The sequence below is a fragment of the Hyalella azteca genome, unplaced genomic scaffold (genome assembly GCF_000764305.2).
Source record: "Hyalella azteca isolate HAZT.00-mixed unplaced genomic scaffold, Hazt_2.0.2 contig422, whole genome shotgun sequence".
Classification (NCBI taxonomy): domain Eukaryota; kingdom Metazoa; phylum Arthropoda; class Malacostraca; order Amphipoda; family Hyalellidae; genus Hyalella; species Hyalella azteca.
In genome coordinates, this window is record NW_025930774.1 from 329,202 (window position 1) to 355,673 (window position 26,472).

General features: G+C 39.4%; 1 protein-coding gene across 1 annotated transcript in view; it reads left to right on the plus strand.

Annotated features, from left to right (window-relative positions):
- LOC108666726 overlaps positions 1-26,472 on the plus strand; it is a 75,700-nt gene continuing 49,228 nt past the window's right edge. The window contains exons 1-3 of the mRNA XM_047879847.1: positions 1-1,923; positions 2,200-2,223; positions 3,349-3,540. Coding sequence (XP_047735803.1) covers positions 175-1,923; positions 2,200-2,223; positions 3,349-3,540 — 1,965 coding nt within the window. The 5' untranslated portion in view covers positions 1-174. The remainder of the gene's footprint in view (positions 1,924-2,199; positions 2,224-3,348; positions 3,541-26,472) is intronic.

Genomic DNA, 26,472 nt, shown 5'->3' on the forward strand with positions numbered 1-26,472 from the left:
TTTTAATTAGATCTTACTCCAGTTTACGTGTAAAAATCTTTTATGTTCAATTGAGTTATAGATACACCATATCTTTATACGCTGATTTCCTACCTTCTCCATTCTTCAGCGCCCTTAGAATAAACGTTCATCGTCACGTAATAGTTTCTTTGTGCTGAATGTGAGCTATTCAACATGGATGAAAGTGATTTGCTCCCGCGACGACACGCTGAACGTGTCAACATGTCGACCGATCAGCTCAACGACACGGCAGAAGATGTCAACTTATCGCTCAACGATACCACTGAATTTGATCTCGACCTAACAGACACCACTGACAGTGACTTGAATCCTGATAATTGTCGTTTCAACCCCGAAACAGATCTTCCTAGCCCTTACCTTGGTTCACTAGGTACTGGTATTGGAAACATCATTGAGAATATCTTTGCCAAAGAAGAAGAGAGCTCATCAACAGCTGGACGCAAATTGGATAGCAGCGTTGTGGATCCAACTGCTAAAGGAATCGAAGCCACGATAGATGATGTCGCCTTGTATGTTCCAGTGAAAGAAGCCGCAGCCAGCCATTATAATGTCTTGGTGCCTGCTTCCGACTTATCTAATTCTCCGGACAGTAGCCGGGACACGACCCAACCGTCCGCATCTCCGTCAGCCTCTCATTCGCACACGTCCGCAACAGCGTCTGTGTCGCATCTACTGACTCCGACCGTCTCCCCGACCTCCGCAGTTTTCCCGCCAGTTCAACATTCAGTTATTCCGATAACAGAATTCTCAAAAGATGTTTCTTCTCCCGTTAATCCCGATAAGTCCACAATTTTTGGTACCCTGACTTCTTCAATATCTCAGGCACTGAAATCCAAGTCCGCTGAAGACTATTCTTTTCTTTTCGATAGTGATAAAGAAAACGTGAAAGATTTTTTATGCTCTGATGGTGGAAATAAAGTCTCTTCTAAATCACTCGGTTACGACGTTGTCGATGATATTAAAAGTAAAAAGTGCGACTTGTCTTCAGAGGCAAAGAATAGTTACAACAAAAATAGAGGAAAATCATTTGAGAAGGAAATTTTACCTGTTAGTCTATCCTTGCGCCGCGACTCTCCGCGTGGAGGGACCAATATATGTGTCAGTAATTCGTCCGAGCTCGACGTGCATCGTAGGCTGACCGACGTCACACAGACGCCTAAGACTATGTTGCAGGCCAATAAAGCTAATGTGGGAGCTCAAATTCTCTGTGATTCATCCAAACCGCCAGGTTTTTTCCATCAGGATTCAAAGCAGACCGTACCTCAAATTCACTGGACCCCGCCACAGCAGAATCAGGCACCAATTCAAGCTGGTCAACATCAACACTCTAATTTTATTCAACCTTCCTCTGTTGGTATCCAACCTTTCATTCGAGTGCTTCGTTCGCCTCCGTCTCCTCGCATATCCCTAACCAAGGATTCAGCGGCCTTCAGCAGATCAAGAAACCGACGTCCACCAACTTCCTCACGATTTCTCCATCCAGGCTTTCAAAGTGAACGCGCGTTCACTACTTCTACTCCAGTGCCTCTTCATCAATATCCATCTCGTTATTCAGAGGCTTTATCCCCCATTGTGGGGAAAAAATTACAAACAAACATAAAATCATCGGCACCCAATAAACCACCCAGACAAAGCGACCGAATTTTCCGATCTCCTCTACGACAACTTCTTCGATCGCCGCAAAAAATTTCACCAGATTGCCATCGAGAGAACTCAGGAAAATTTTGCGGAAAAGAGGATGAAGATGACATTCTTATGGGGCCCTCTCTCGAGGAAATTATCGGCTCGACGGATCGAATGTTGGCAACATTTAGCGACTTTGAAGACTTCGAGTTGATCGATGCGAGCGAAAGCGACTCCGAGATGGACGAGAGCGAGCAGCGTCGACGGCTCCTCAGTGACGTCAGTTGGAATGTTCAATTTTTCCTATTAACTTATCTTGAAATTATGCTTATATATAATCAGTTTATTATTGATTATAAAATTGTACCTAAATCTTGATCTTCTGAATCTAAATATAGACTGTTGTCAGAGTTGTGAATTAAGGTGTGTTCATTTTTCATGTATGTGTTTCTTTTTTCAAATTAAATCTATTAAATTTATTTGTTTTTCCTTTAATCAATCGTTCTCTGAATAAATTTTAACTTGTCAATTTATTTATGATTGTTTTTTCCACAGAAATGGAAGCAGCTCTTCGACAAGGTAACTTCATTATTAAATAATAAAGTTTACGGATTGATTTTTCATTTAGTGCTAATGAAATTAACGCTTTTCAATAAAAAAAATATCCAAAGGACTGAGCAATGGACATAAATGCCAAATTATTAATATTTTTTACGTATAAGATTTATGTAGAGTGGCAACTGAATCTATCTGCTTTCTGAGGACTTGGTTCTTCACCACTCGCCTAGTGGTAACTGAAAGCTGATGCCGACAGCGACAGGCACCGAGGGTTAGAGATTTTGTAATATTATAGTCATTCCTAAAAAATGTTTCACTTTCTTTGTTGGGTTCAGAGAAAACGAGTTTGTGACCACTCACTGCACTATTTTGGCATCACTCTGACTGCTACTCAATCCCCTCAGCCAGCTTGTGTGTATTTTCATTCGAAAATCAAATGAAGCATTTTTTGAAGAAGCTGTTAGTCCTGCACTCATGTATGCTACTTCTGGTAGATTAAAATTTTGCATCCTACTGAAATGTTCAATTTTATGATTTTTGAGTTTGATTTGAATATTTCACTGTGAGTCGGTGAATGGTTTTAGTTTCTCTTGTATTATCGATACGTAGTGCACTTTAATGAGAATTGCGTGATTTATCTTCATTGAGACGGCTTTTGAAATGCATATTTACAATATCCGCAGACTTTCCGCAGGATAATATATTTATATTTTTATATAAAAATTTAAAAACTATAACTCAGAATATTTTATACGGGTTAATTGTAGCCACCAAAAAATAGGCAAACTAAACGTAAGGAACATTGTAAAACAACTTTATTTCATATATATAACATATAAATCATAATAATAATAACATCAACATACATCTAAACATGTAAATCCGATATAAATCGTGCTTGTTATTTCTCTCTCATTCTTTAAATTAGTTTTCTAGTTCATTTTCGAATCTCATTATAATTATTATTATTAGCCGAAAAGATCTTGTGTCTTACAGTCTCGTTTGCAGTGGAGTTTAATCATTTCATTGTATTTTGGTTTACGTATAGATTTTCAATTTTATTAGAGTTTAATTATCATTTTAATTAACGATTCTTAAGGATAACTCTAACATATCGTAATAACTGTATTTCTTTGCTCTGATCAGTTTGATCACGAGGGCTTCGGTGAGATCCCGTGGCCGGAGTTCAGGCTTGTTCTCGAACACCCTGACTTCGTCGCGAACGTCAACGAACACAAACGAACTCAACTGCAGGCGCGCTGCCTCACTAACACCAGCAACAACGACAACAACAACGCAGCTACCAAAGTCATCACATGTCAAGAGTTCATCAACATTGTGAGTACAGTTTGTTTGACTTTCTTATCTTATAATTATACACATTTGCCTGACGTCATTTTTGATGTACCTTGATACCTGTTCATTTGTGCAGAAATATTGCGGTTATTCAGGTTGAATATGAATTTTTGCGATTTATATTTCGTCAAACCGCTACACATTTTCGAACAAATAAACTAAAGTGATCATTAGCAGGCTTATTACTTGGCTATTTTACTGCACAATAGAGCGCAGAATTTCATTCGATGGGCCTCAGTGTTTCTCTTAATAGGGTGGAATTCAGGAGGGGTTATAAATAAACAATGCGCATATCATTGGATCTGAAAATCTATTACTATATTTTCCTTTTGTATTTAGCAGATATTTTATACTAGCCAATTATCCATATAACATCAATCTTCATTTTACGAACCGCGTTTCTGGGATTCCTTCCTAGTACTGAGGTAGGTAGGGGCTGCATCCTGCCAAAGTAACAATTCCTACAACTCCCTCGCCCTCGACATCGTACTTCTTTCTTTCACCTACACTCTCCCCCTCATCCCGACAACATTGTCCACTATTCATAATATTTTAACACTATTAGCATTAAAATTAATTTCTACTCTATCTGACTTAACAGAATAATATCATTAATCCGGAGCAAGTAGCGATAGAACAATTAGGTACTTTTGATGGTTGATTGGAGAGGCAGCACAATGTATTAATGCACAAGTTTCCAAAAATTGTTTGCAATAAAATAAGTTCGAGCATTCTCAAATATTTTCTCGTCATCAATCTTCACCTCCCAACCCTTCCCCAGCCATCAGGGCTCCTATAATCCCCCCGTGATGCTTGCTTGGGGCTGCGCGGCACGAAGCGCGTGCGTATTCCGCGTGCGTAAATCCGCGTGCGTAAATCCGCGTGCGTAAATCCGCGCTGAGACCCCGGCGTAATGCGAGCGCGTAGCGCAGCTCTGACTTGTGCGTACTGCATTGTTGGCTGTGGCGTAGACCTTGCATGGTAGTGATGATGCTGGCTGTCTCTAGTGGTGGTGATGCTGACCGTGCATGTTAGTGATGATGCTGGCTGTCTTTAGTGGTGGTGATGCTGGCCGTTGTTGTTAGTGATGATGCTGGCCGGTCTTTAGTGGTGGTGATCCTGGCCGTTGTTGTTATTGATGATGCTGGCTGTCTTTAGTGGTGGTGATGCTGGCCGTTGTTAGTGGTGACGCTGGCCGTTGTTGTTAGTAGTGACGCTGGCCGTTATTGTTAGTGGTGACGCTGGCCGTTGTTGTTAGTAGTGACGCTGGCCGTTATTGTTAGTGGTGACGCCGGCCGTTGTTTTTAGTTCTGTTGCTAGCCGTTGTTGCTGTTGTTGGCAAAGTCGATCGTTAATTGATGTTGCAGCTTTCTGATATTTCTACGCTATTCTATGTATTCATATTATTATTGTTATTAGTATTGGATATTATATTCATTATTATTCTGATTGTTTTTTCGTATGGTCTCATTTTCATTGAGCTCTCTATCGTATTCCATGCTGTTCGTGGCAGATGTATTTGTATAAAGTGCATTTCATACAAATACAGATGTATTTGTATGAAATTATCGCATTAAAAAAGGTTAACAGTGGGGAAATTTAAAGTTAATATAATTGAAATAGAAGGTTAATGCAGTGACTTCTAGAATTTTATAGATGTGCGTGAAATGCCGCTTGTCTGGAAGCTTTAAAAGCTTGTCTTGAAGGTTTCAAAAGGAGTTACGAGCATGGACAAAGTAATAAACGTTCTGGCACACAAATAGATATTCATGAAGGTTTTGAAAAGGAATTACAGGGGTACAAAAAGTTGATAAAGAAAGTCTAAAAGAAATGTCAAACGTAGCAAGAAATATGTCACTACAGCACTGACGAACAGAACTGATAATAAATTGTTCTGTTGAAGGCTCGGCCGTAATTCGAAAATTCGTTCTTGTGTCGTATTTAATTCGTTATATCATTAATGATAGTTTCTTATATTTTGATTAAATTATTATATATAGTGAATTAAATTGTTCACTTTTTCGCTCATATCATCATTTATTTCTATTCATACCTTTGTTATGAATGTATTCATTAATTTTTCCACAAGCGAGTGGTTTTGCGCGAGGGAAGCTGGCGATAAGAAAGCCATGCCAGTGAGGGCATCTGGACGTCTCTTCTTCTGAGAACGAGGGGAGGCTTATCATTGAGGGGGAGGCTTATCATTGAGGGGAGGCTTATCATTGAGGGGAGGCTTATCATTGAGGGGGAGGCTTATCTTTGAGGGGAGGCTTATCACTAGTTTCATCCCTGCGTTTTCTGTATTGATAACTAATTGGTTCATCCTAAGTTATGTGCTTTTCGCTAGCAGGATTTATTGTTTTGACCTCTCTAGCTGAGAGAATTTTCTTCTTTCATACTTGCAGCGCATTAGAAGCATTATTTGAATCTTCCTGTTATGACTTTGGAAAATTCATATAAGCATCCATATTTCGTACCCCAGTGAAAATTTACAGACGCGGCAGCTTCTGATTTGGATTACCAGAAGCTGGGGCGACTCTAAATTTTGTTAGGGTCCCAGTGAAAATTTACAGACGCGGCAGCTTCTGATTTGGATTACCAGAAGATGGGGCGACTCTAAATTTTGTTAGGGATGATGGTCTTGTTAATGTGTAGAATTTAGTTGTTTCATGTTCATTTTTATAAACTTTCATTGTGTCTTTCTTGATTTGTTGCATACCATTAAGTAGTTTTGGTGGGCGGGATCAAAATAGTGTGGTTTACCACGACAATAGCGCTTGGTAGGTCACAAGCTTTACAACATTGTAAAGAACATATTAGAATCACATAAATTCCAGTATGGTGATCAGCCACCAATTAAATCAACGATGTTAACCTTCAAGATTGATACAAATGATGACTATAGTGAAACTAATTAACTAAATGACTATAATTGAAACTAATTGAGTACCTAAATTATTAAATCAGATGTAGAATCACATAAATTCCATTATCATGACCCTCCACCAAGTAAATCAACGATGTTAACCTTCAAGATTGATACAAATGATGACTATAGTGAAACTAATTAACTATATGACTATAATTGAAACTAACTGAGTAAATTACTCCATCAGATGTAGAATCACATAAATTCCAGTATAGCGACCCGCCACCAAGTAAATCAACGATGTTAACCTTCAAGATTGATACAAATGATGACTATAGTGAAACTAATTAACTAAATGACTATAATTGAAACTAATCGAGTAAATTACTACATCAGATGTAGAATCACATAAATTCCATTATCATGACCCTCCACCAAGTAAATCAACGATGTTAACTTTCAAGATTGATACAAATATGATGACTATAGTGAAACTAATTAACTAAATGACTATAATTGAAACTAATTGAGTAAATTACTAAATCAGATGTAGAATCACATAAATTCCAATAAGGCGAGCCGCCACCAAGCAAATCAACGATGTTAACCCACGAAATTGAGTTAGGTGTGTGCGCATGCGTGGGCACGCGCAAGCTCGCCGGCTCTACAAACAACTCCATACGCAACGCTCCCGCACGGCGCCGCTCCCATGCGCACTATGCGCATGCGTTGTTTTCGCGATACGGGCGCCCTCGTGGTTGACCCGCCCCCTCGGTCTGCGGTCTGACCTGAGGCTTCGTCACCAGAAACTGTAATGAGCTATATGTAACAGTGGGCTTAACCTAACAATGAAGTACACCTAACAATGTGCTACACGTAGCAATGAGCTACACGTAGCGATGAGCTACACGCAAGTGAGATCTACATCTTTTTTGAGCTACACGCATTTATGAGCTACGTCTTATTTTAAGCTACACACAACTATAAGTTCCGTCTTATTTAAGGGGAGCGTCTCCCTAAAAATTTATCTCAGTAATTTACAGAGGGATCAATCTGAAATTTGGTACACATATGTAAAACAGAATTCTAAGACATTTTTGTTCATGTGATTTTTTCGAAAAAATTGAAAGAAAACGTGAAATTCTTAGAAAACGAAAAAAAAGGGGTACTTTAGAAAACCTATCTCCTCCAAGGATTTTCAAGCTACAACATCGAGACACATATCATTCGATACGTAAAGACCACATATACAAAATGATGTATTGGTTTTTTGAATTTCTCATTTTTGTGAGTGTGGGAGCATTTTGTCCGAAATTGTTTGAAATTTTCGATTTTACCTCCACTTTCCCCCCCTTTTTGCAACATAAAATCCGAACTATTACGAACTTAGAAAAACCAATACATCATTTTGTAGATCTTTCATTTGCAAATCGAACGGTATATGTCTCATTGATGTAGCTTCAAAACTCTAGGAGGAGATAGGTTTGCAGTGACAATAAGTTAACTTTTCAGTAGGGCCCGACAAAGTCGCGCGCGCCTCGAAAAAGTCATTCAAGGGTGCAGGGTTGCAAGACTACAAGATATTGGAGCTCAATTTCTGTCAAGGATGGTGCGAACGACGGCACGAGAGCCATCCCATATGACTGCAGGCGGATAACTGAAGCACAGCGTGTTCAGACTAGCTATTTAAGTGTGCTACCGGTAATTTAGGCCTATATTAAATGTTAAGGAACTCCACCACCCCTAACCCTTTCGCGATCTGTCGTGAACACATAAATCAACGTACAGAGATGGTTTTGGTACCGTTAGATGAGGCAGAATGTAAGCTTTAAAATGAGTATAAAAACCGAAAAAGTCAAAATTTTCGATTTTGACCGAGACGCTCCCCTTAAGCTACACGCAACTCTAAGCTACGTCTTATTTTAAGCTACACGCAACTATGAACTACGTCTTATTTTAAGCTACACGCAACTATGAACTACGTCTTATTTTAAGCTACACGCAACTATGAGCTACGTCTTATTTTAAGCTACACGCAAAATCAGCACGAAAATGTTCCCTCACAACGAGTCAGCACAAGAACCCTAACCCTCATATAACAATGATGCCTTCACAGTCATGGACTTCAACAACGCCTTATTGTGATGCAGGCAAAGGCTGGTGGGAAAGCCGCTAGCTTGGAGGAACTTCCCTCTGTTGTCCTATGTTTCCCTCTATTGTTCTTCAGTACATGTACCCTCGACACAGTTGCCAGCTATTGACCGCCTCACCCTCGTAGAGCGAAGTCGTCATTGTATATTGAGTTATAATACCATTCACATAATCATAAGAGGTCACTGAATATATCCCGGACCTCACTGAAATTGCTCTAGCATTAAGAAGCGCTATTTCCGAAAAATACAGCAAAAATAAAGGAAATTCTTTCAGCCATAAATTATTAATTGTTTTATTAAATTCCATCTATAATGGAGTTCAACACGGTATCGCTTAATCACTTAATGCGTGTATGTGTTCCCGCACTCATGGTGGAACACACGCACACATGAACGCGGACACATTATGCACAAACGCACACATCACAACACACATACACATTATGCACACGCACACACGTAATGGACAGTTGAACAAGCGCACGGATTCCATTGAAGACGAGTTCAAACAGATAGGCCCCATAATTATTATAGAATCAATAATAAAAATTGCTCTAGGATTTTTCTGCTTGCCCCGCAAGCTCGTCAGTTTATGTGTTGGACAGCTTCGAGTTTAAAATTCAAAGCCGATTAACTAGTCTGTAATAACTGCTATGTAATTACTGCTATATAAGAGAGATCTTTGAAGTAAGTGATACACGAAGGAATATTATTCATTCCGTTCCTGCTGTGTTAAAATTACGTCTTTAAGTATTGTAAATGAATTGTAATACGGAAAATTACCTTCCGAATTATAGTTGAGTAATAAGAATAATTACCAAATTACCACAAGTATTGTTTAAGAAAATTAATTATGATAATTACCTACTAAAATGTCGTTAAATATTAAATTCACATCTACATACTGTTAGCATCATTCTTATTATAAAATAGTTTTTGTACACACGTCAGTAATGTACGTACAAAACTTACATATGAACGGATATCTAAACGAAACAATAGACACATGATAAATATAGGGGCTTGTATGTATGGCTCACGTCAGCTACCTCAGCCTCAGCAGTGGCTGTCATGCATCAATAAATAAACTGTAAGTTTCCTTAATGTGGGAATATTCCCTCAGCTTCCTCAGAATATACATCAGCGCTCCCACACCAGTCAAAACAAAGTAATAGCCCCAGCTACTCGGAGGGAAATTGAACTTTTGCATGTGGTTCTCTCCTCCCCGTACTTCCCCTTAGCGTTTGTGTTCCTTCTAGCAAAGCTTGTTATCTGGGGTGTAGGGAACCTCTCCCTAGGGAGCTGTAGCTGATGCGGTCAGTAAATCTAACTATGAGGGGGGATATTTGCTGGACTTAATTTATTATTTGCCACTGATCGAAACTCATCCCTCACTTTGTGATCATGTGAGAGAATATTAGAATCCTACGTACACAACATACATTAGAATTCTTCTACGTACACAACGTACATTAGGATCCTTCTACGTACACAACGTACATGAGAATCCTTTTAGGTACACAGCGTACATTAGGATCCTACTACGTACACAACGTACATTAGAATTCTACGTACACAACATACATTAGAATTCTTCTACGTACACAACGTACATTAGAATCCTTTTACGTAAACAATGTGCATTAGAATTCTTCTACATACACAATATACATTAAAATCCTTCTACGTACACAACGTACATTAGAATCCTTCTACGTACACAACATACATTAGAATCCCACGTAAACAACATACATTAGAATTCTTCTACGTACACAACGTACATTAGAATTCTTCTACGTATACAACGTACATTAGAATCCTTCTACGTGCACAATGTACATTAGAATCCTTCTACGTACACAACGTACATTACGATCCTTCTACGTACACAACGTACATTAGAATCCTTCTACATACACAACATATATTAGAATCCTTCTACGTACATAACGTACGTTATAATCCTAAGTACACAACTCGATCCATGTTGCATATAGAGTTTGACTAATAACCAATTGTCCATTAGAGGAATTTTTAACACTTTACTCACTGAAAACACTTCTATGGCTTCTTCTTTCTTTTTTATTAAGAATCCTAAGCTCGATCTTCTTAATTGTAGAAAAAAGAGTAGAATTTGCGCGGCTTTATTGTACGAGCGTGAATCTATAAAAACGTCCGAACGAAGTTAAGTATATAAGCGTGCGAACGAAGGTTTTTAGTACCAATGAAGTTAGTGCTCAAAAATCGTGGTTATTTATTTCTCGATGGTAGTTATAAAAGTTGAATTTTAGAAATTATTAGTTTGGAATCATGAAGGTTATCAACTCTGCGATCATTTACTTCAGCGTTAGCGCTTTCAGCATGTTTAATTTAGCGCCATTTATTTTAACGTTAAATACGTGGGCCGAATAGATCAGTTATATGTGTCAAATAGATCAGTTATGTGTGCCGAATATATCAGTTATATGTGCCGAATAGATCAGTTATGAGTGCCGAATAGATCAGTTATGAGTGCCGAATAGATCAGTTATGTGTGTCGAATAGATCAGTTATGTGTGCCAAATAGATCAGTTATGCGTGCCGAATAGATCAGTTATGAGTGCCAAATAGATCAGTTATGTGTGCTAAATAGATCAGTTATGGGTGCCAAATAGATCAGTTATGTGTGCCGAATAAATCAGTTATGTATGCCAAATAGATCAGTTATATGTGCCGAATAGATCAGTTGTGGCTGCCGAATAGATCAGTTATATGTGCCGAATAGATCAGTTATGTGTGCCGAATAGATCAGTTATGTGTGCCGAATAGATCAGTTATGAGTGCCAAATAGATCAGTTATGTGTGCCAAATGGATCAGTTATGTGTGCCAAATAGATCAGTTATGTGTGCCAAATAGATCAGTTATGTGTGCCGATTAGATCAGTTTTCTGTGCCAAATAGATCAGTTATGTGTGCCGAATAGATCAGTTGAGAGTGCCGAATAGATCAGTTATGTGTGCCGAATTGATCAGTTATGTGTGCCGAATAGATCAGTTATATGTGCCGATTAGATCAGTTATGAGTGCCACATAGATCAGTTATGTGTGCCGAATAGATCAGTTATGTGTGCCGAATAGATCAGTTTTGTGTGCCAAATATTTCATTTTAGCGAGAATACAATAGGTCTCGTGCCAGGGTTCGCATGCAGCTCGAACTTGACGCCGAGGGTAGGTCTATGATTGACTATTTAGGCCTAAGTTCTGTGGCAGATGTCTTCCTCAAGTGCCTCCCTAATTGTAAACTAACAAACCTGCGTCTCCCTTCCGCTGCTACATCTTGCAACCAACATGCGCTGAAACCATTTCTTTTACTTCACTCAAAGAAGATCGCTAACGGGAACGATGCTCGTGCTTGAAAAAAAACAGGTTTAGGTGCGTTAATAATAGTATAGTTAATGTGCTTTAATAATGGTATAGTGAATGTGCTTTAATAATACTATAGTTAATGTACGTTAATATTAGTTACTAGTAATTGATTGCAAAAAGATTGGGACTGGAATGTCATCTTATACAGTTAGTTTTGTTATTGACCTCTGTAGCATCATTAACTTGTAATTTATTTTAAAAATTTCATTTGAAAAAAATTCAAAAATTTCAGCTCACCGTGCAAAATACGAGATATTTTTTAAGGTATTACAGACCTTTATTATTCACCGAGAGTGAATTAAAATTCCACCAATTGATCTCAATACATACACAATCAATGCTTGTATCATTTTCAGTTACAGCGCGCATGCTTTCACTTTCCTCACGCAGCTTCTTCCTGCGCTTTTGAACGACGGACGTGTTTTTTGCCGAAGTTTTTAGACGTTTTTTCCGATCTTTAAAGAGCGCCGTCGAAGCTAAAAGCCGTGGGCTCTTAAAGTCTCACAGAAAGGGCAAAAGATGCGCTTACTCTCGCTACTTTTAGACAGCAGACGCGCTTGATTTTTTTCAGCTCTTCAGAGCGGTCGAACACTTATTGGTTTTGTGGGTACGTCGATTGCAGGAAAGCTCGTCACCTACGAAAGTTTCGTACAACGTTCCTATTTCTTTACTTTGTTTTGCTGCTAATGTTTTATTTGCTTCTTCATTACCAATCGGCGCTGAGAAACATGTAACTATATTTCAATATGCTAATGATAGTACGTGATGTCTGACATATTGTAGTTGTACAGTTATGATACAATATTTGTGTATTTTACTATTCGAAATGTGTTACAAGAGGCCTGCTTTGATCACTAATACCACATATTTTACTTTATACCAGACATGTTATCATTAGTGTTAGACATGTTTTTTCAGGCATGATATCAATAATATCATACCTATCAATACCGACAGACATGTTTCAGAAACTTTATCGATAATGTCAGAAATGTTATCAGTACTGCCAGACATCTTATCAATAATGCCAGACGTATTATCAATAATGCCAGACGTCTTATCAATAATGCCAGATGTCTTATCAATAATGCCAGACGTCTTATCAATAATGCCAGACGTCTTATCAATAATGCCAGACGTCTTATCAATAATACTAGACGTCTTATCAATAATGTCAGACATGGTACCAATAATAGCATACATGTTATCAATGATAGCACACATGTTATCAGTAATACCAGACGTCTTATCAATAATGCCAGGCATGGTACCAATAATAGCATACATGTTATCAATAATAGCAGATAATTTTTTTACCAACCATGTTATCTGCGGCGGCAAACACAGCCCGCATTAAGGACCATTGCTCTTATCAGTGTTTGGTCGGTGCGATAAACACACGTCGGTGTTTGTCTGTTTGCCGAGCCCGGCCTGATGACGTGGCAACTCTTTACTCTCCTCTTAGAGTGCCTCTTTTGTTCTCTTTAGCTTTACACAGATAAATAATTGAGTTTCAAGTAACAATTTTTAATTTTGAAAGCGGCCCAATTTTAAAAATGCGTAAAAATAATTATTTGATTCAGCCATGATGATAAACTTCTGTAATCAATGAACATCTATTAAATTACCAACTCATATAAGTTCAAGTGCAGGAAATTGAAAAAATATAACTCAATACTCTCTGTCACTCACTGCAGTGAGTGACAGAGAGCGCATTTTCTCGTCGACGAAAACGTGAAGTCACGGACAGACAGACGGACATGGCGAGCTCAATAGTGCATTTTGTCCATAAATGAGAAAATGCGCTAGAAATAGCTAAGTCAAAGACAAGCAATAGCATTCAGTAGTTGCCTTTGCCTTTGAGGAAAGGCAAATTATGTGTTTGATAGTTTACTGTTATATTGCGTAATATTTTTACGTAAGTGCCGTTATGTTCGTATGTGCCGTGATGTTCGTAAGTGCCGTGATGTTCGCATGTGCCGTGGTGCTCGTATGTGCCGTGACGTTCGTATGTGCCGTGATGTTAGTATGTGCCGTGATGTTCGTAAGTGCCGTGATGCTGGTAAAATTACTCTGTGATTGTAGGTATACGTCTTGAAGTGCGACTGGCGGAGCGGTTAAGACCGCTGCTATTGTGGTGTCGTATAAAGTTTTCGTGAATCTTATGTCTTCGCAGCCGCGATGCATATATAGGCCCGCTTGAATCAAGCCGAGGAGACAAATTTATGGACGTAATGGAGAGAGAACTGCGCCTACGAACTCAATAGATAGACATTTGCGTATATGGACATTTATAATGTAGTGACACTTGCATAAATAAACATAATGAATAGACACTTGTGTATATAGATATGATGAATAGACACATGCTTTTATGGACATAATGGATGGACACTCGGAGCTGAGGACAGATGAACGGATGGACATTTGGACTAGCGAACAGATAAATAGACGGAAGTGACGGGCACGGGGCACGTGCGGCAGTTCTGTCGTAATTGGACCGTCACTTCCTACCGTCTTGAGAGGGAAGGTGGAGACGGGAACGGGGAAGACGGCAGATCAAAAGGAGGAGAAGTAACAATAAGAAAGAGCAATGACGTCAATGTAGATATTGAAGAGGAGGTCAGATTACGATAGTAAGTTGTACAGAGAGCACGCAATGGGAGGAGTGAAGAGAATTGAGCGGAAACTTTAATGAAAAGAAAGGCAACTATATAGTTATACGTAGAGCCGCAACGCGGGCTTGAGATAAATTTGAGCTTGACAAAATTCAAGTTGAAAGTAAGCATCGCATTAATCTTGGTGGGTTAATTCTGGTCGGTGGATTTAGTTGAAGAACTAACGATAATTCACTCTTATTTTATTAAGTTTTTTATTTACATGCAGTACTAATTGCGAGTTTGTGACTCGAATTCTGCTGTAAATGCTTGTCTGTAACTTGAATGCAGCATTCTTGAATTCACTTCATATCTTTAGATGTTTATGTTTCGTCTAAATTCAGCGCTAGTTGCCAGATTTAGTATAGTATATTTATTATATTGATGTTTCCGTAATATACGTCGCCTCGATTCCGCTATACTATATAAATTATTTAATAGGTACTTGTTATATTATGAATATTCTTTCACATTACATTTATAGCGTGGCTTTCTGTCACTTAATTGCTTCAACAAGTCACATGATGACATAACCACACATGACATTTCTTACGGCGTTCATTTCATCTCTTATTATCAACAACATTATTCGATATTTATTGAAGTTCTAGATAAAATTCAGTAGATTTCTCATGTTTCAGATATTTTAACTACTTCTTCATAGCTTTGTACTATATATCATAGTTCAAAGTTGGTAATAAAATCTTATGTAAATAGCTTCTATGTACGCATACCTAAAATATTACACATACTTACAATATTATATAACGCATAGTCACCATATTATGAACACGTTGAAGATATTCTAGCCATGAATCAGACCAACACTCGGAATCATCAGAAATTAGATTTAGACTCTACGCCTTTGCTGAGTTTATTAAACTATTGGAAAAATGTCGAAAACCTTCATTAATTATGTAATATATACATTTCTCTGGGTAATACATCTACACAAGATCGTAAACAAGTTGTAGATGAACCCTAGCACTGTAGCTTGACTGACTTCTTTGTATTCTATTGACCATCATCTACTCAAGCGTAGACCTGCTAATCCGCGATCTACTTACCCGAGATCTAACACAAAGACGTCTACTTAAGGCATGTTTCGTGCCCGCAGCACCTTGATCTACCTCTATGGTCTACCTCTACACTCTACAGTCTACCCCTACGGTCTACCTATACACTCTAAAGTTTACCTCTACAGTCTACCTCTACAGTCTACCTCTGCACTCTACAGTCCACCTCTACACTCTACAGTCTACCTCTACACTCTACAGTCTACCTCTGCACTCTGTACAGTCTACCTCTACACTCTACAGTCTACCTCTACACTCTACTGTCTACCTCTACACACTACAGTCTACCTCTACACTCTACAGTCTACCTCTACAGCAATGTCTACCTCTACGGTCTACCGATGCGTCACGGCCGCACACGCGGCAGCTGGCGCGTATATATCCTGCGTACGCGTGTGCTGCGTAGCCCACAAGTAGCGTGTCATGTGGTGAAGTGTGTGAAGTACGTCCTGTGTATCCTGTGGAAGAGCTTGTGTATCCTTCTGTGTCCTGTGTCTATACAGGCCGGATATTCTGGGCACGGACTCTTGTTTTTCTTGTTTGTTTTGGCGCTGTTGCTTCGCTGCCTATACACGGACTTAACATTTGCATATTATTTCGTTTTTTGGGTTCTCGGATTCGTATGTTTTACCTCTTTGACAAGCTTCTTTAACTTCCGTTGAGTAATTACTTAAATTATCCATTTTTAAAACATTTTTTGGTATTTTAAACACCCTATTTCACCAGCATTTTCGCCCCCCACCTCGTATTTATTTTAAGAGTTAACCTCTTTTGCTGTCACGTTGCGAATTATTATTAATTATTATTATAAATATTACTAAGCGCAATAACTAACGAATGGCGTTCGAATGATATAATTGCGTAGTACATTTTATTTTTGATACATTTTTCTTTTTCTTTAATTTGGGAATTTATTTAATTTTTATTTACGATATTTAACTACTCGTGTTTCGTAATCATTTTCTTGAACTTAAATTTTTAAAGCGCTAAAAAAATTTGAATGCGATATATACAAATATCACTTATCCATCTTATTACATTATCCCTCTTTCTCTCTTGCTCCCATTCCCTTCCCCCTTCATTCCTGTCTCCCCACCCCATTCCTGTCTCTTCACCCCATTCCATGGTGTGTCCAGCTATGGTGTGTCCAGCTGTGGTGTGTCCAGCTGTGGTGTGTCCAGCTGTGGTGTGTCCAGCTGCGGTGTGTCCAGTTGCCCAGGAAAGTCTCCACACGAACAACATTATGTGTAGTTGAATATATTCTTCGGCAATATTAATTTGAGAATAATTCAACTGTCGTGTGGTTTACTTGTCGAACGTTTGCATGTACACAACACGTGTCGTACGTGTGAATGCAGGCTGCTCGTTCCATTCGTATTGATACACACGACACGCATGCGTGGCCCGTACCATTCATTTGCATGCACACGACATGCACGCAGGGCACGAATCAGCCGTATTAATGCTGATGACACGCACACGTGCCACGCGTCGTGTACGTGAACACGGTCGCATTTCCACGAGGTCACTTGAACAGGATGTCACTAACGCGCGCGTGGTGGTCACGAGCAGCCAATCAGCATCAAGCATTCATAAGCACGCTACCCACATGTCACCAGCGACCAATCAGCGTAAAGATTATTATCCCCATAAGCTGATCAAAGGCCGACCTGACCGTTACCGGGGCATTGATCTAATAATTGAAACTGCGGATTTTGAGTGTGGAAACACGAGAGTCTTACATTATCTATGATCTGCTTTTGTAGCTGGATTGCCATGGAGTGTCTTGGGAAGGTTTTAAAGTTGTTTTTCTCTTGTCTATTAACGGATTATTTCGAAGTTGGAACGCTCGAAGGTTATTTCAACTTTATACTACGTGGAATGATTTCGTTTAATGTGTTGACGTTGTTCAACCAGAAATAAATCTTGAACATTTTCGATGCCCTAACGTCAGGACTTTTTTGTTATAAACCCAACTATTATATACACGCATATGCGCATCCGGCCCATGCGTGGCCAGACATAATTTGCCTATAAATTTAGTTGAGATGGAATACCGTGTGTGGGCTTCATAAATCGTTGGCTTTGTGTCTAGTTTTCGGCTCAAGGATTTGCGATGTCGTGTGATGTTAGCGACAAGGGACCATCCTTTCAAAACTCGCTAAGTGAACGTAAGTACTTACGCTCTATTTTCTTGTCTATGATTGGTGGATTTTGCTTGAAAGGTCGTCAATGATTGGCTGATGAACTTACGATCTCTTAACTTTTTTTTTTAAAGTATAGGCCCAGGTTTCAGCTGACGCCGCCCATCGTCATTTTTGTTCAAAATTTGAGAGTAAATTGCTTAAAATGTATAAAGTGTCTTAGAGATAATTCACACCGGGGCTTTATCATTCATATTCATTCACCGCCTAATCTCTATATTTTTACACGTGGTCCAAGCGAAGGGATTTATTCATTCGCAAGTGAAACTTATTTACTCTAATGAAATGAGTATAGATTTATGTCAGTTCTTCCTATATAATATTGCATGGCAGAAGAGTGGATGAGCTGAACGGTAAGTAAACAACACACTGGTCATTTTATTCATCTGCATGGCTAAATTGTCATGTCTACTGTGGCTTATATAGAGGCCCAGCGTTTATTACAGCCCATTTCCGTGCCTATATATATTCAGTCATGTCTTCTCCTATTATAGCTTATGTCGGTACTTAATGAAAACTTTTATCTGCGCGTGTTATAACCTATATAACTGTAGCCATATTAGCCTATGTCTCTTCCCAGTGTAGTCTATTGCTGTGCCTATTGTATCTATTTCACTACTATATAGCCCATATCTTTGCCAATGATACCCATTGCGAATTATCAAATTCTGGATCCAAATGATTATAAGCCCATTATAGCAAATATCTTCGCCTATTAGAGTCTATTTGTTTGCCCCTGATACTAAATATCTGCTCTTATTATGGTGCATGTGTAGACTTAATATAGACATGTCTATATTAGCCACTCGGGCACGGCAGCTGTGGCACAGGAAGCGACTGTGCGCACCACAATAACGCGCGTCTCGTGGCGCATTCAAGGCGCATAATGGCGCCTCGCGACGCATGCCTCAACGCTGCACAAAGCAGCGTCTCATGGTCTCATGTGCTCCATATAGACCGTGTGCTGTATGTTCATACCGTGTATAGTGTGTGGACCGTGTGCTGTGTGCGTAGACCATGTGCTGTATGTGTAAACCGTGTGCTGTATGTTCGAACCGTGTGCTGTGTGTGTGGACCGTGTGCTGTGTGCGTAGACCATGTGTTGTATGTGTAGACCGTGTGCTGTATGCTCGAACCGTGTGTAGTGTGTGGACCATGTGCTGTATGCTTAGACCATGTGCTGTATACTTAGACCATGTGTTGTATGCTTAGACCATGTGCTGTATGCCTATAGACCGTGTGTTGTATGCGTAGACTATGTGCTGTATGCTTAGACCATGTGCTGCATGCTTAGACCGTGTGCTGTATGTTTAGACCATGTGCTCTATGCTTAGACCATGTGCTGTATGCGTAGACCATGTGCTGTATGCTTAGACCATGTGCTGTATGCCTATAGACCGTGTGTTGTATGCGTAGACTATGTGCTGTATGCTTAGACCATGTGCTGCATGCTTAGACCGTGTGCTGTATGTTTAGACCATGTGCTGTATGCTTAGATCATATGCTCTATGTTTAGACTATGTGCTGCATATTTACACCATGTGTTGTATGCGTAGACCTTGGGAGTTGGAATGGCCAGAAATGCAGTTTTAACCATGACTGAAATGAAACTCGAGTCACGAAACTTCATTTAAAGTCATGTTTGGCTGCAGTTGCAGTCACGGTTTAGTTTTTATAAGAGCAGTTCTTGTTCTCGACTAACGGCAGTTGGAGTAACAGTTAACTGCAGTGTAAGTCGTGACACAGTCACGCAAGGTCGACCTATTGTCATGCCGCTCACAATCACTCATAATTATTGCATGGTCGGCTTTTGGTCGCGCGTCTGGCGGCAGTAACGCCGCTACGATTCTCAGAGAAATGGGTGACACTTTGTCCAAATAACGATGCATTTCTTTGACGTTAGTGGGTCATCCGGACCTAGATTGTCCCGGTAAAGGAGCGTATCAGTGCTACGTGCATAAAGTGAGTCATTATTTAGACATTATGTCCCATCTATAGTTCTGAGTGCACGCGTATCGCTCGTTCCATGGCAGCTTCCATTGTCAGTCCGCAACCCGGATCTTGACCCGCCGCCTCATGCTCGCACCAATTGCGACATTGCGTATCCGCTATCTAATTGCCTTCCGTATTTGGAACCGGATACGCTGACTATAACCTTGCAAAAATTGTAAAATTGTGGATTACTTTAAATCCTCGGTAGACCTTAAGCCGTTAATACTATTTAATATTTTTCGCATCTGGAGACCTGGTATATAGCAAGAGTTACCGTCAGTAGACAGAGGGTAAAACAATTCGTTTATGGCCGGCGTTGTCAAACTGAGAGTTATGATCCCAGAATGAGTCGTGAGCATATTATGGGGTTTACGTTGCATCCAACTATACTAAACTGTACTGCATTAGACTGTACTTTACTACAACGCTACTGTAACTAGTGTAGGGCCATACTTTCAAATCGTACTAAGTGAACGTAGGTACTTACGCTCTATTTCCTTGTCTATGATTGGTAGATTTTGCTTGAAAGGCCGTCAATGATTGGCTGATGAACTTACGATCTCTTAACTTTTTTGACAGTATAGGCCCTGGATTATACTACATCTACACTGTTCTGCATAAATATACTACAAGTACTGAACTCTACTAAAACTATATTGTACTGTACTATACTTCATGACGCACGAATGCGGCTTAACTTTAAAGCTATAGGAGGAGCTCCTCAAACTCTTGCGCAGTCCCACACTGTTGGAAAAATTACCGTTAACGGTATTACCGGCGTTTCAGTGGCCGGTCGGCACGTGAAAAGAAACACCGTGTCGCCGTTTTTATTCTAATTTAACATTAGAAATCCGTTAAACATATGATAAAAGCGGCGAAACAGTTTATTTTCACGGGGCGACCGGCCACTAGAATGCCAGTGGGACCGTTTTTTCACCGTTTTTACAACACTTCTCTTTAACTTCACTTCTTGTCTGTCTGTCTGTCTGTCTGTCTGCTACAAATCTTGTAATCAAAATTTAATACACTTCTACTTATCCTATCGATCTGAAATTTTGCCAACTTGTGTAAAGTTGGAGACAATGCATGAACCCTCTACTACGTTTTTAAATGCTACGTTTTAATGCAGCTGTTAACAGAGCAGAATTGATGCGGTTCTGCACACTCGAATTTTTCAGTTTTTCTCTCGCTACTACGTTTTTAAATGCTCATGGAATCCAGGGGAATTAATGAAATGGATAATGTAAATTGTATAAGGTACTTGAAATGAATGTGCTTTGAAATTTTTAATGTTTGTCATGGAGACGCACTGGATGACGCGCCTCCAAGACATTCCCAGCTGCTCTCATATACGTAGTAATCCTACATAGACTGTGATCGCGTACAGCATATAACAATGGAGGAGCACTCAACACTTTCGTTAACTTCTGTCTAGTATTGGATTGTGCCACCATGACCTCATCCTCTACCAGTCTGTTCGTTCATTAACAACTTTTCCTTCTTATTTATTCTTATAGGAGCACTGGAAATTAGTCCATAAAGCCCTTGCCTAAACTGCATAGGTTTAATTGGTACCTAACAGTCTAACAGCTCTGAAAGTGAAAATCAGTAAAACGTGGTAAAGGGAACAGTGAAAATTCCTTTCATTAACAACATCAATGACTGTGAAAGGCACCGGGTGAGTTGTCGGAGGATATTCGGGATCCGCTCTTGCGGAAACTCGCCTATTTGACAGACTTGTTTGAAACTTTAAAGGGACTCGAGGGTTTCCGTGACATTATGCACACAGATTCCACGAAGGAATTTTTTGACATGCGAGTTCTCTTGGTGCACTTTAAATAATCTTTCTGGTGATATAAAGGAGGAACTATTGGAGCTCGCAGACAACACTGCAAGCAAAAAGATTTCAGGAGCATCACTAGTTTATCAGCTATACTCTCTAAACCAAGTATATCTTCGTGTTCCCAAAAACAGTGAACTCGCCCCGAAAATTTCGCATTCTTTATCCATCCACTTACTTCTGTGGAAATGATTCCGCGATTCTGATTGTGATGAAATAAAGGCTCGGCCACAAGCTCCCACGAATTGATTTGCTTGTTGCGAACGAGTAGAGCCATCTATTTAAACGAAACGTGTTATTGCATCAAACGCTATTAATAAACGTAAGTGAATAATGATAAAGATTTATATCAATTTTCTATCGCTCATTCTGCTGCGATTAAAATCTAACATTCACACGAAACAATTAAAATATTTGCTTCTTCATGCAGTAGGCATTCAAATTTTGACGCCATGAGTGGTTTGTATAGAGGTTCTATAGACCTATATATATATATATATAAGACGACTGTAAAGTCACTATATAGACTATAATTTAAGTACGGGTACATCACCGCCGTACGTTAATGTTATCTTGATGAGTAATTGTCAATAGACAAAAATAAACCATTGTCTACTCATGCATTAATCGTATTCACGTTACTCTCATATAAAAGGGCTGGAAACGAGAGTTATCATCTGCAGGCAAGGGTAAGTATACTCTTTGGCATTGCATACTTTAACTATATATAGTTGATACTCTTCGTATGTAGAGGCCTTATAACGAAATTTGGCGCCAGTAGACGAAGTGTTTCGTGATAATTTCGCATAGTGACCTCTGTCGTTGATTTAGATCTGCATATCAACGGAGCAACATTGATGTTGGCCGTAGCTAATGAGCTGTATATGACTTATTAGTTTGAATAATGAACAAAAATTGACCAGAAGTGATACAGTAAATCTACGCATGAAAGAGCTGAGAAGAAGAGTCCCCTTTTGTGAATGTTATAGTTTTAATTGTTACGCCGTATTGCTGATGTCCTACGCTTTTTACGACGTATTTTCCGTCCTTTGCGCTTTTTACTGCGCATGGCCCGTGTGTTACGCTATATCCACCTATATGTACACGTCAACCCGAACGGCATAGGTCTTTACGCGACGTGCGTATGTGGCGATAAAGATAACGGCATTTGACTCAGAGTTACGCATGTTTGCTCTAGATAATACGCCTGTGCATTTATTTTACTGTTATAAAGTGCTCAAGTGTTGCACATTCAGTAGTAACACAACAGTTGATGTCCCCCATGCTTGCGTTTTGTAACGCTGCCTGGACCAGTTGTAACGTCGCTAACTTCTCATCAATGGTAACGTTTTATTCGGCCATTTGATGCCGCATGATAGTCTGCTCTGATGCAGCTAAAATATTCAATCAAGACAACGCTTACTCACGCTGATTTATTTTCTTCATCGGCACCAATAATAACAAGAAAAAGCAAGTAGTAATTATGTCTAATTCATTCAAGAATACATTGCAGTTCGTATAACACTAATTTCAAGTCAATGGGATGCAAGCTCGAATTTACGAACCATTTTCATGTTGTAACATGCCCGTAGGCAAATATTTGCAATATATAAAATCATGCTATTGTATTTGCAATATATATAATCATAGTAATGTACTTGTAATGTATATAATCATAGTAATTCATTTGTAATATATTTTATTAGAGTTTTAATGCATTTTTAATGTATATTATCATAGGTATATAGTATATACTCGCATTAATTTATTTCGAATATATATTTCAAACACCGAATTTCCTTTTCCTGTGTGTTTGTGTGGCTGTGTAGAGCACGCAACGCTCCGATAACGCGACCGTAACGCTTCCAGTAACGCTCCAGATGCTGCGTCACTCTTCTCTACTTTTTTATCCACCAAATAGTTCTCATTACCTCAATATAGCCTCTTATACCTTAAAAGTTTCTTAAAGCTTAATTGTTTTTATACACATAATAGTTCTTCATACCTTAATAGTTTTTATATTTTAATAGCTTTTTAAAGCGTTAATAGTTTTGTGAAGGTCTTTTTGTAGCGTTCGTTGCGGTGGCATGAGCGCCGTTCACCCGCAGCCTTCATACTAATTAGCGCCTGCCGGTCCCTGCCTCCGCGACGCGGGCTTCCTCCTGCCGATGTCAGCCCTCTCCAATTTTTCTGTTTCTTATAGACCCATTTTTTATAGACCCATGAGTGGACGCGCCTTATGGTCTGTTGGGCCCGCACCTGCTCCTCTTTAGGGTCTGACTCGGGGATCAATGGGTCAATAGTCAAGGGTCTGACTCGGGGCTGACGTAATTACATTTGTGTATATATAATAAAATTAGCTTATTTCTGCGTGTTAATATTTATTTTGAAAGATAATCGTTTATATATATATATATATATATATATATATATATATTGTATGATCTGTTGCTCGAAGTTAAGTATAATCAAAGTGATTTTAATCATGAATTGAGCAGTTGCACATCATCTAAAATGTTGCTGGTATTCAGAAGTAGCACAACAACCTCTAAGAAAACAGTTCCATGCATGCAGGTTTAGATAGTAAAATAAGGCCAGCCCGACGTCAAGAAGGTTGGTTAGGATAAGAGCCAATTAACGCACTTCTGATAAACGTGGCAGTTGTACAAGTTTAAGAAATAATAGTGATATAAGTATTCAAATCATACATGATAGAATCAGAAGCTGGTTCGCTTATCAGAGCATTACGGCCTGCTTTGCAGCTATAAATGAGTAGGTACGTGTTAACAATAATACATTTTAAGGAATTAGTGATTTACATGCATTAATAATTATAATTAGGGCCCTTTTCCCTTTTACCTGCGAGGTTTTATGGTGTTGGCAGAAAATCTATCATAAATGAAGGCGAGATCACCGCAACCGACCACAAAGACATTGTTTCTCCATTTTTATCATTTAATCTTAATTACTTAAACCTCCACATAATTTTCCTAGTCTCCTTTAACATGGGAAAAAAATTCTCATACCTGCTCGTGGCTTAGGTTCCAGCTGGTGTCTACGTAATATTTATGTGTATTATATATTAAATTATTTAATTTGTGTGAGTTAATACTTGACTCATGCTCGTTGAGGCCTTTTATGATCTGTTAGTACATACCGCTGGGTTGCAGGGTCTTTTTCCGGACAAATTCTGCAATTTAGTTTTTTTTAATTGCGTTTGTCGACAGAAATTTATGATGACAGTACTACCTCATTAAATTTTGAAAAGTACGGAAAAAGGAAAATTTAATTTTTGCAGTGGAACCTGCAAATTTACTAGTATATTTTGAATCATAGGCCTTTTTATCCGCGGACTTGGCCGTTTTTAGGCCATCTGCCAGCGCTGGGCTATCTACTACTACTACTACTACTACTACTACTTTAGGCCATCTACTCAATTAAAACGTCAATAATTGACAGAAACCTTTTTGTATCAACGCCGGTTATGTAAATTGAAAGTTAGGCTTTGCATAAATTTAGCATATAATTGATGTGGTCATGGTTACATTTAGGGTCTAATTGATATTGCCATGAGCCCTGGCTGTTTTAGGGTCTAATTTTGGGGATGGCGGGCTTGAGGGGTACAGAGGTGGAGGGGTGGAAGGCTAAAGGGGTGCAATAATGGAAAAGTGGAATGGTTAAGAGGTGCAAGGAGTAAAGGAGTGCAGGGGTGGAAGAGATGGGTGGAAAGGGGGGAAGAGTTGGCGAGCTTTCGACAGCGGCACGTGTCACGGGGAGGAGCAGGTGGAGCTGCGGAAGCGCAAATTAGGAGCAGTGGAGGCGAGGGGGGGAGGGGGGGGAGGAACCGAAAAAAAGAGAGAAATTGGCGTGAAGAGGCAGGATGCGCGGGGAAAGTGCCTTACTGAGTTACCTTTCGTGGTATGGTGGTTATGGTATATGGTGTAGTTATGGTATATGGTATAGTTATGGTATATGTTTTGGGTATGGTATATGTTATGGTTATGGTATATGGTATGGTGGTTATGGTATATGGTATGTTTATGGTATATGTTAATAATGTTGGTTACGGTATATGGTGTCACCCAGTTACACGTAACGTCGCCCAGACAAAGACCAAGTCACTCAGTCGACTGGCGTAAAGTCAGCCATTTTAGGACAAAATCACCAACCTAAAATAAAGTCACCCACTAAAGGATAAAATCAGCCACTCTAGGATAAGTCACCCAGTGAAGGGAGACGTCACCCAGTTAAGGGTCGTTCATGGGAGCGTCTGTGAGGCGCACGCCAGACCCGCACCTGTATCCGGTCCCCCCTCCCCCAACACCCCCCCAGCGGGTTAGGGGTCCATCTGGGTAGAGGGGGTGGAGGGTTGATTCACAATTCGGACAGGGTAGGTTTTATTGAGAGTTTACTTAGTGATATACTGGTAGAAATAACATTATTATGAGATCCCTGCCAACCATTCGAGCAGGAATGGATTAAGCTCCTATAACTAGGTATATTATGACAGTAATGTGTTTAAATTGAATGAATTTTCTGCTTTCTATTCGTTATGAGTTGACTGCTTAAATTCTGTTCGCATTGAGTTGACGGCCGTCTGTATGTAATGAGGTGATTGCCTTCTAGTTTTAATGAGTTTACTGACTTCTATTCGTAATGAATTGACTGTCTTAAATTCTTAATCAATTGACTGCCTTTTATTAATGAATTAATTGG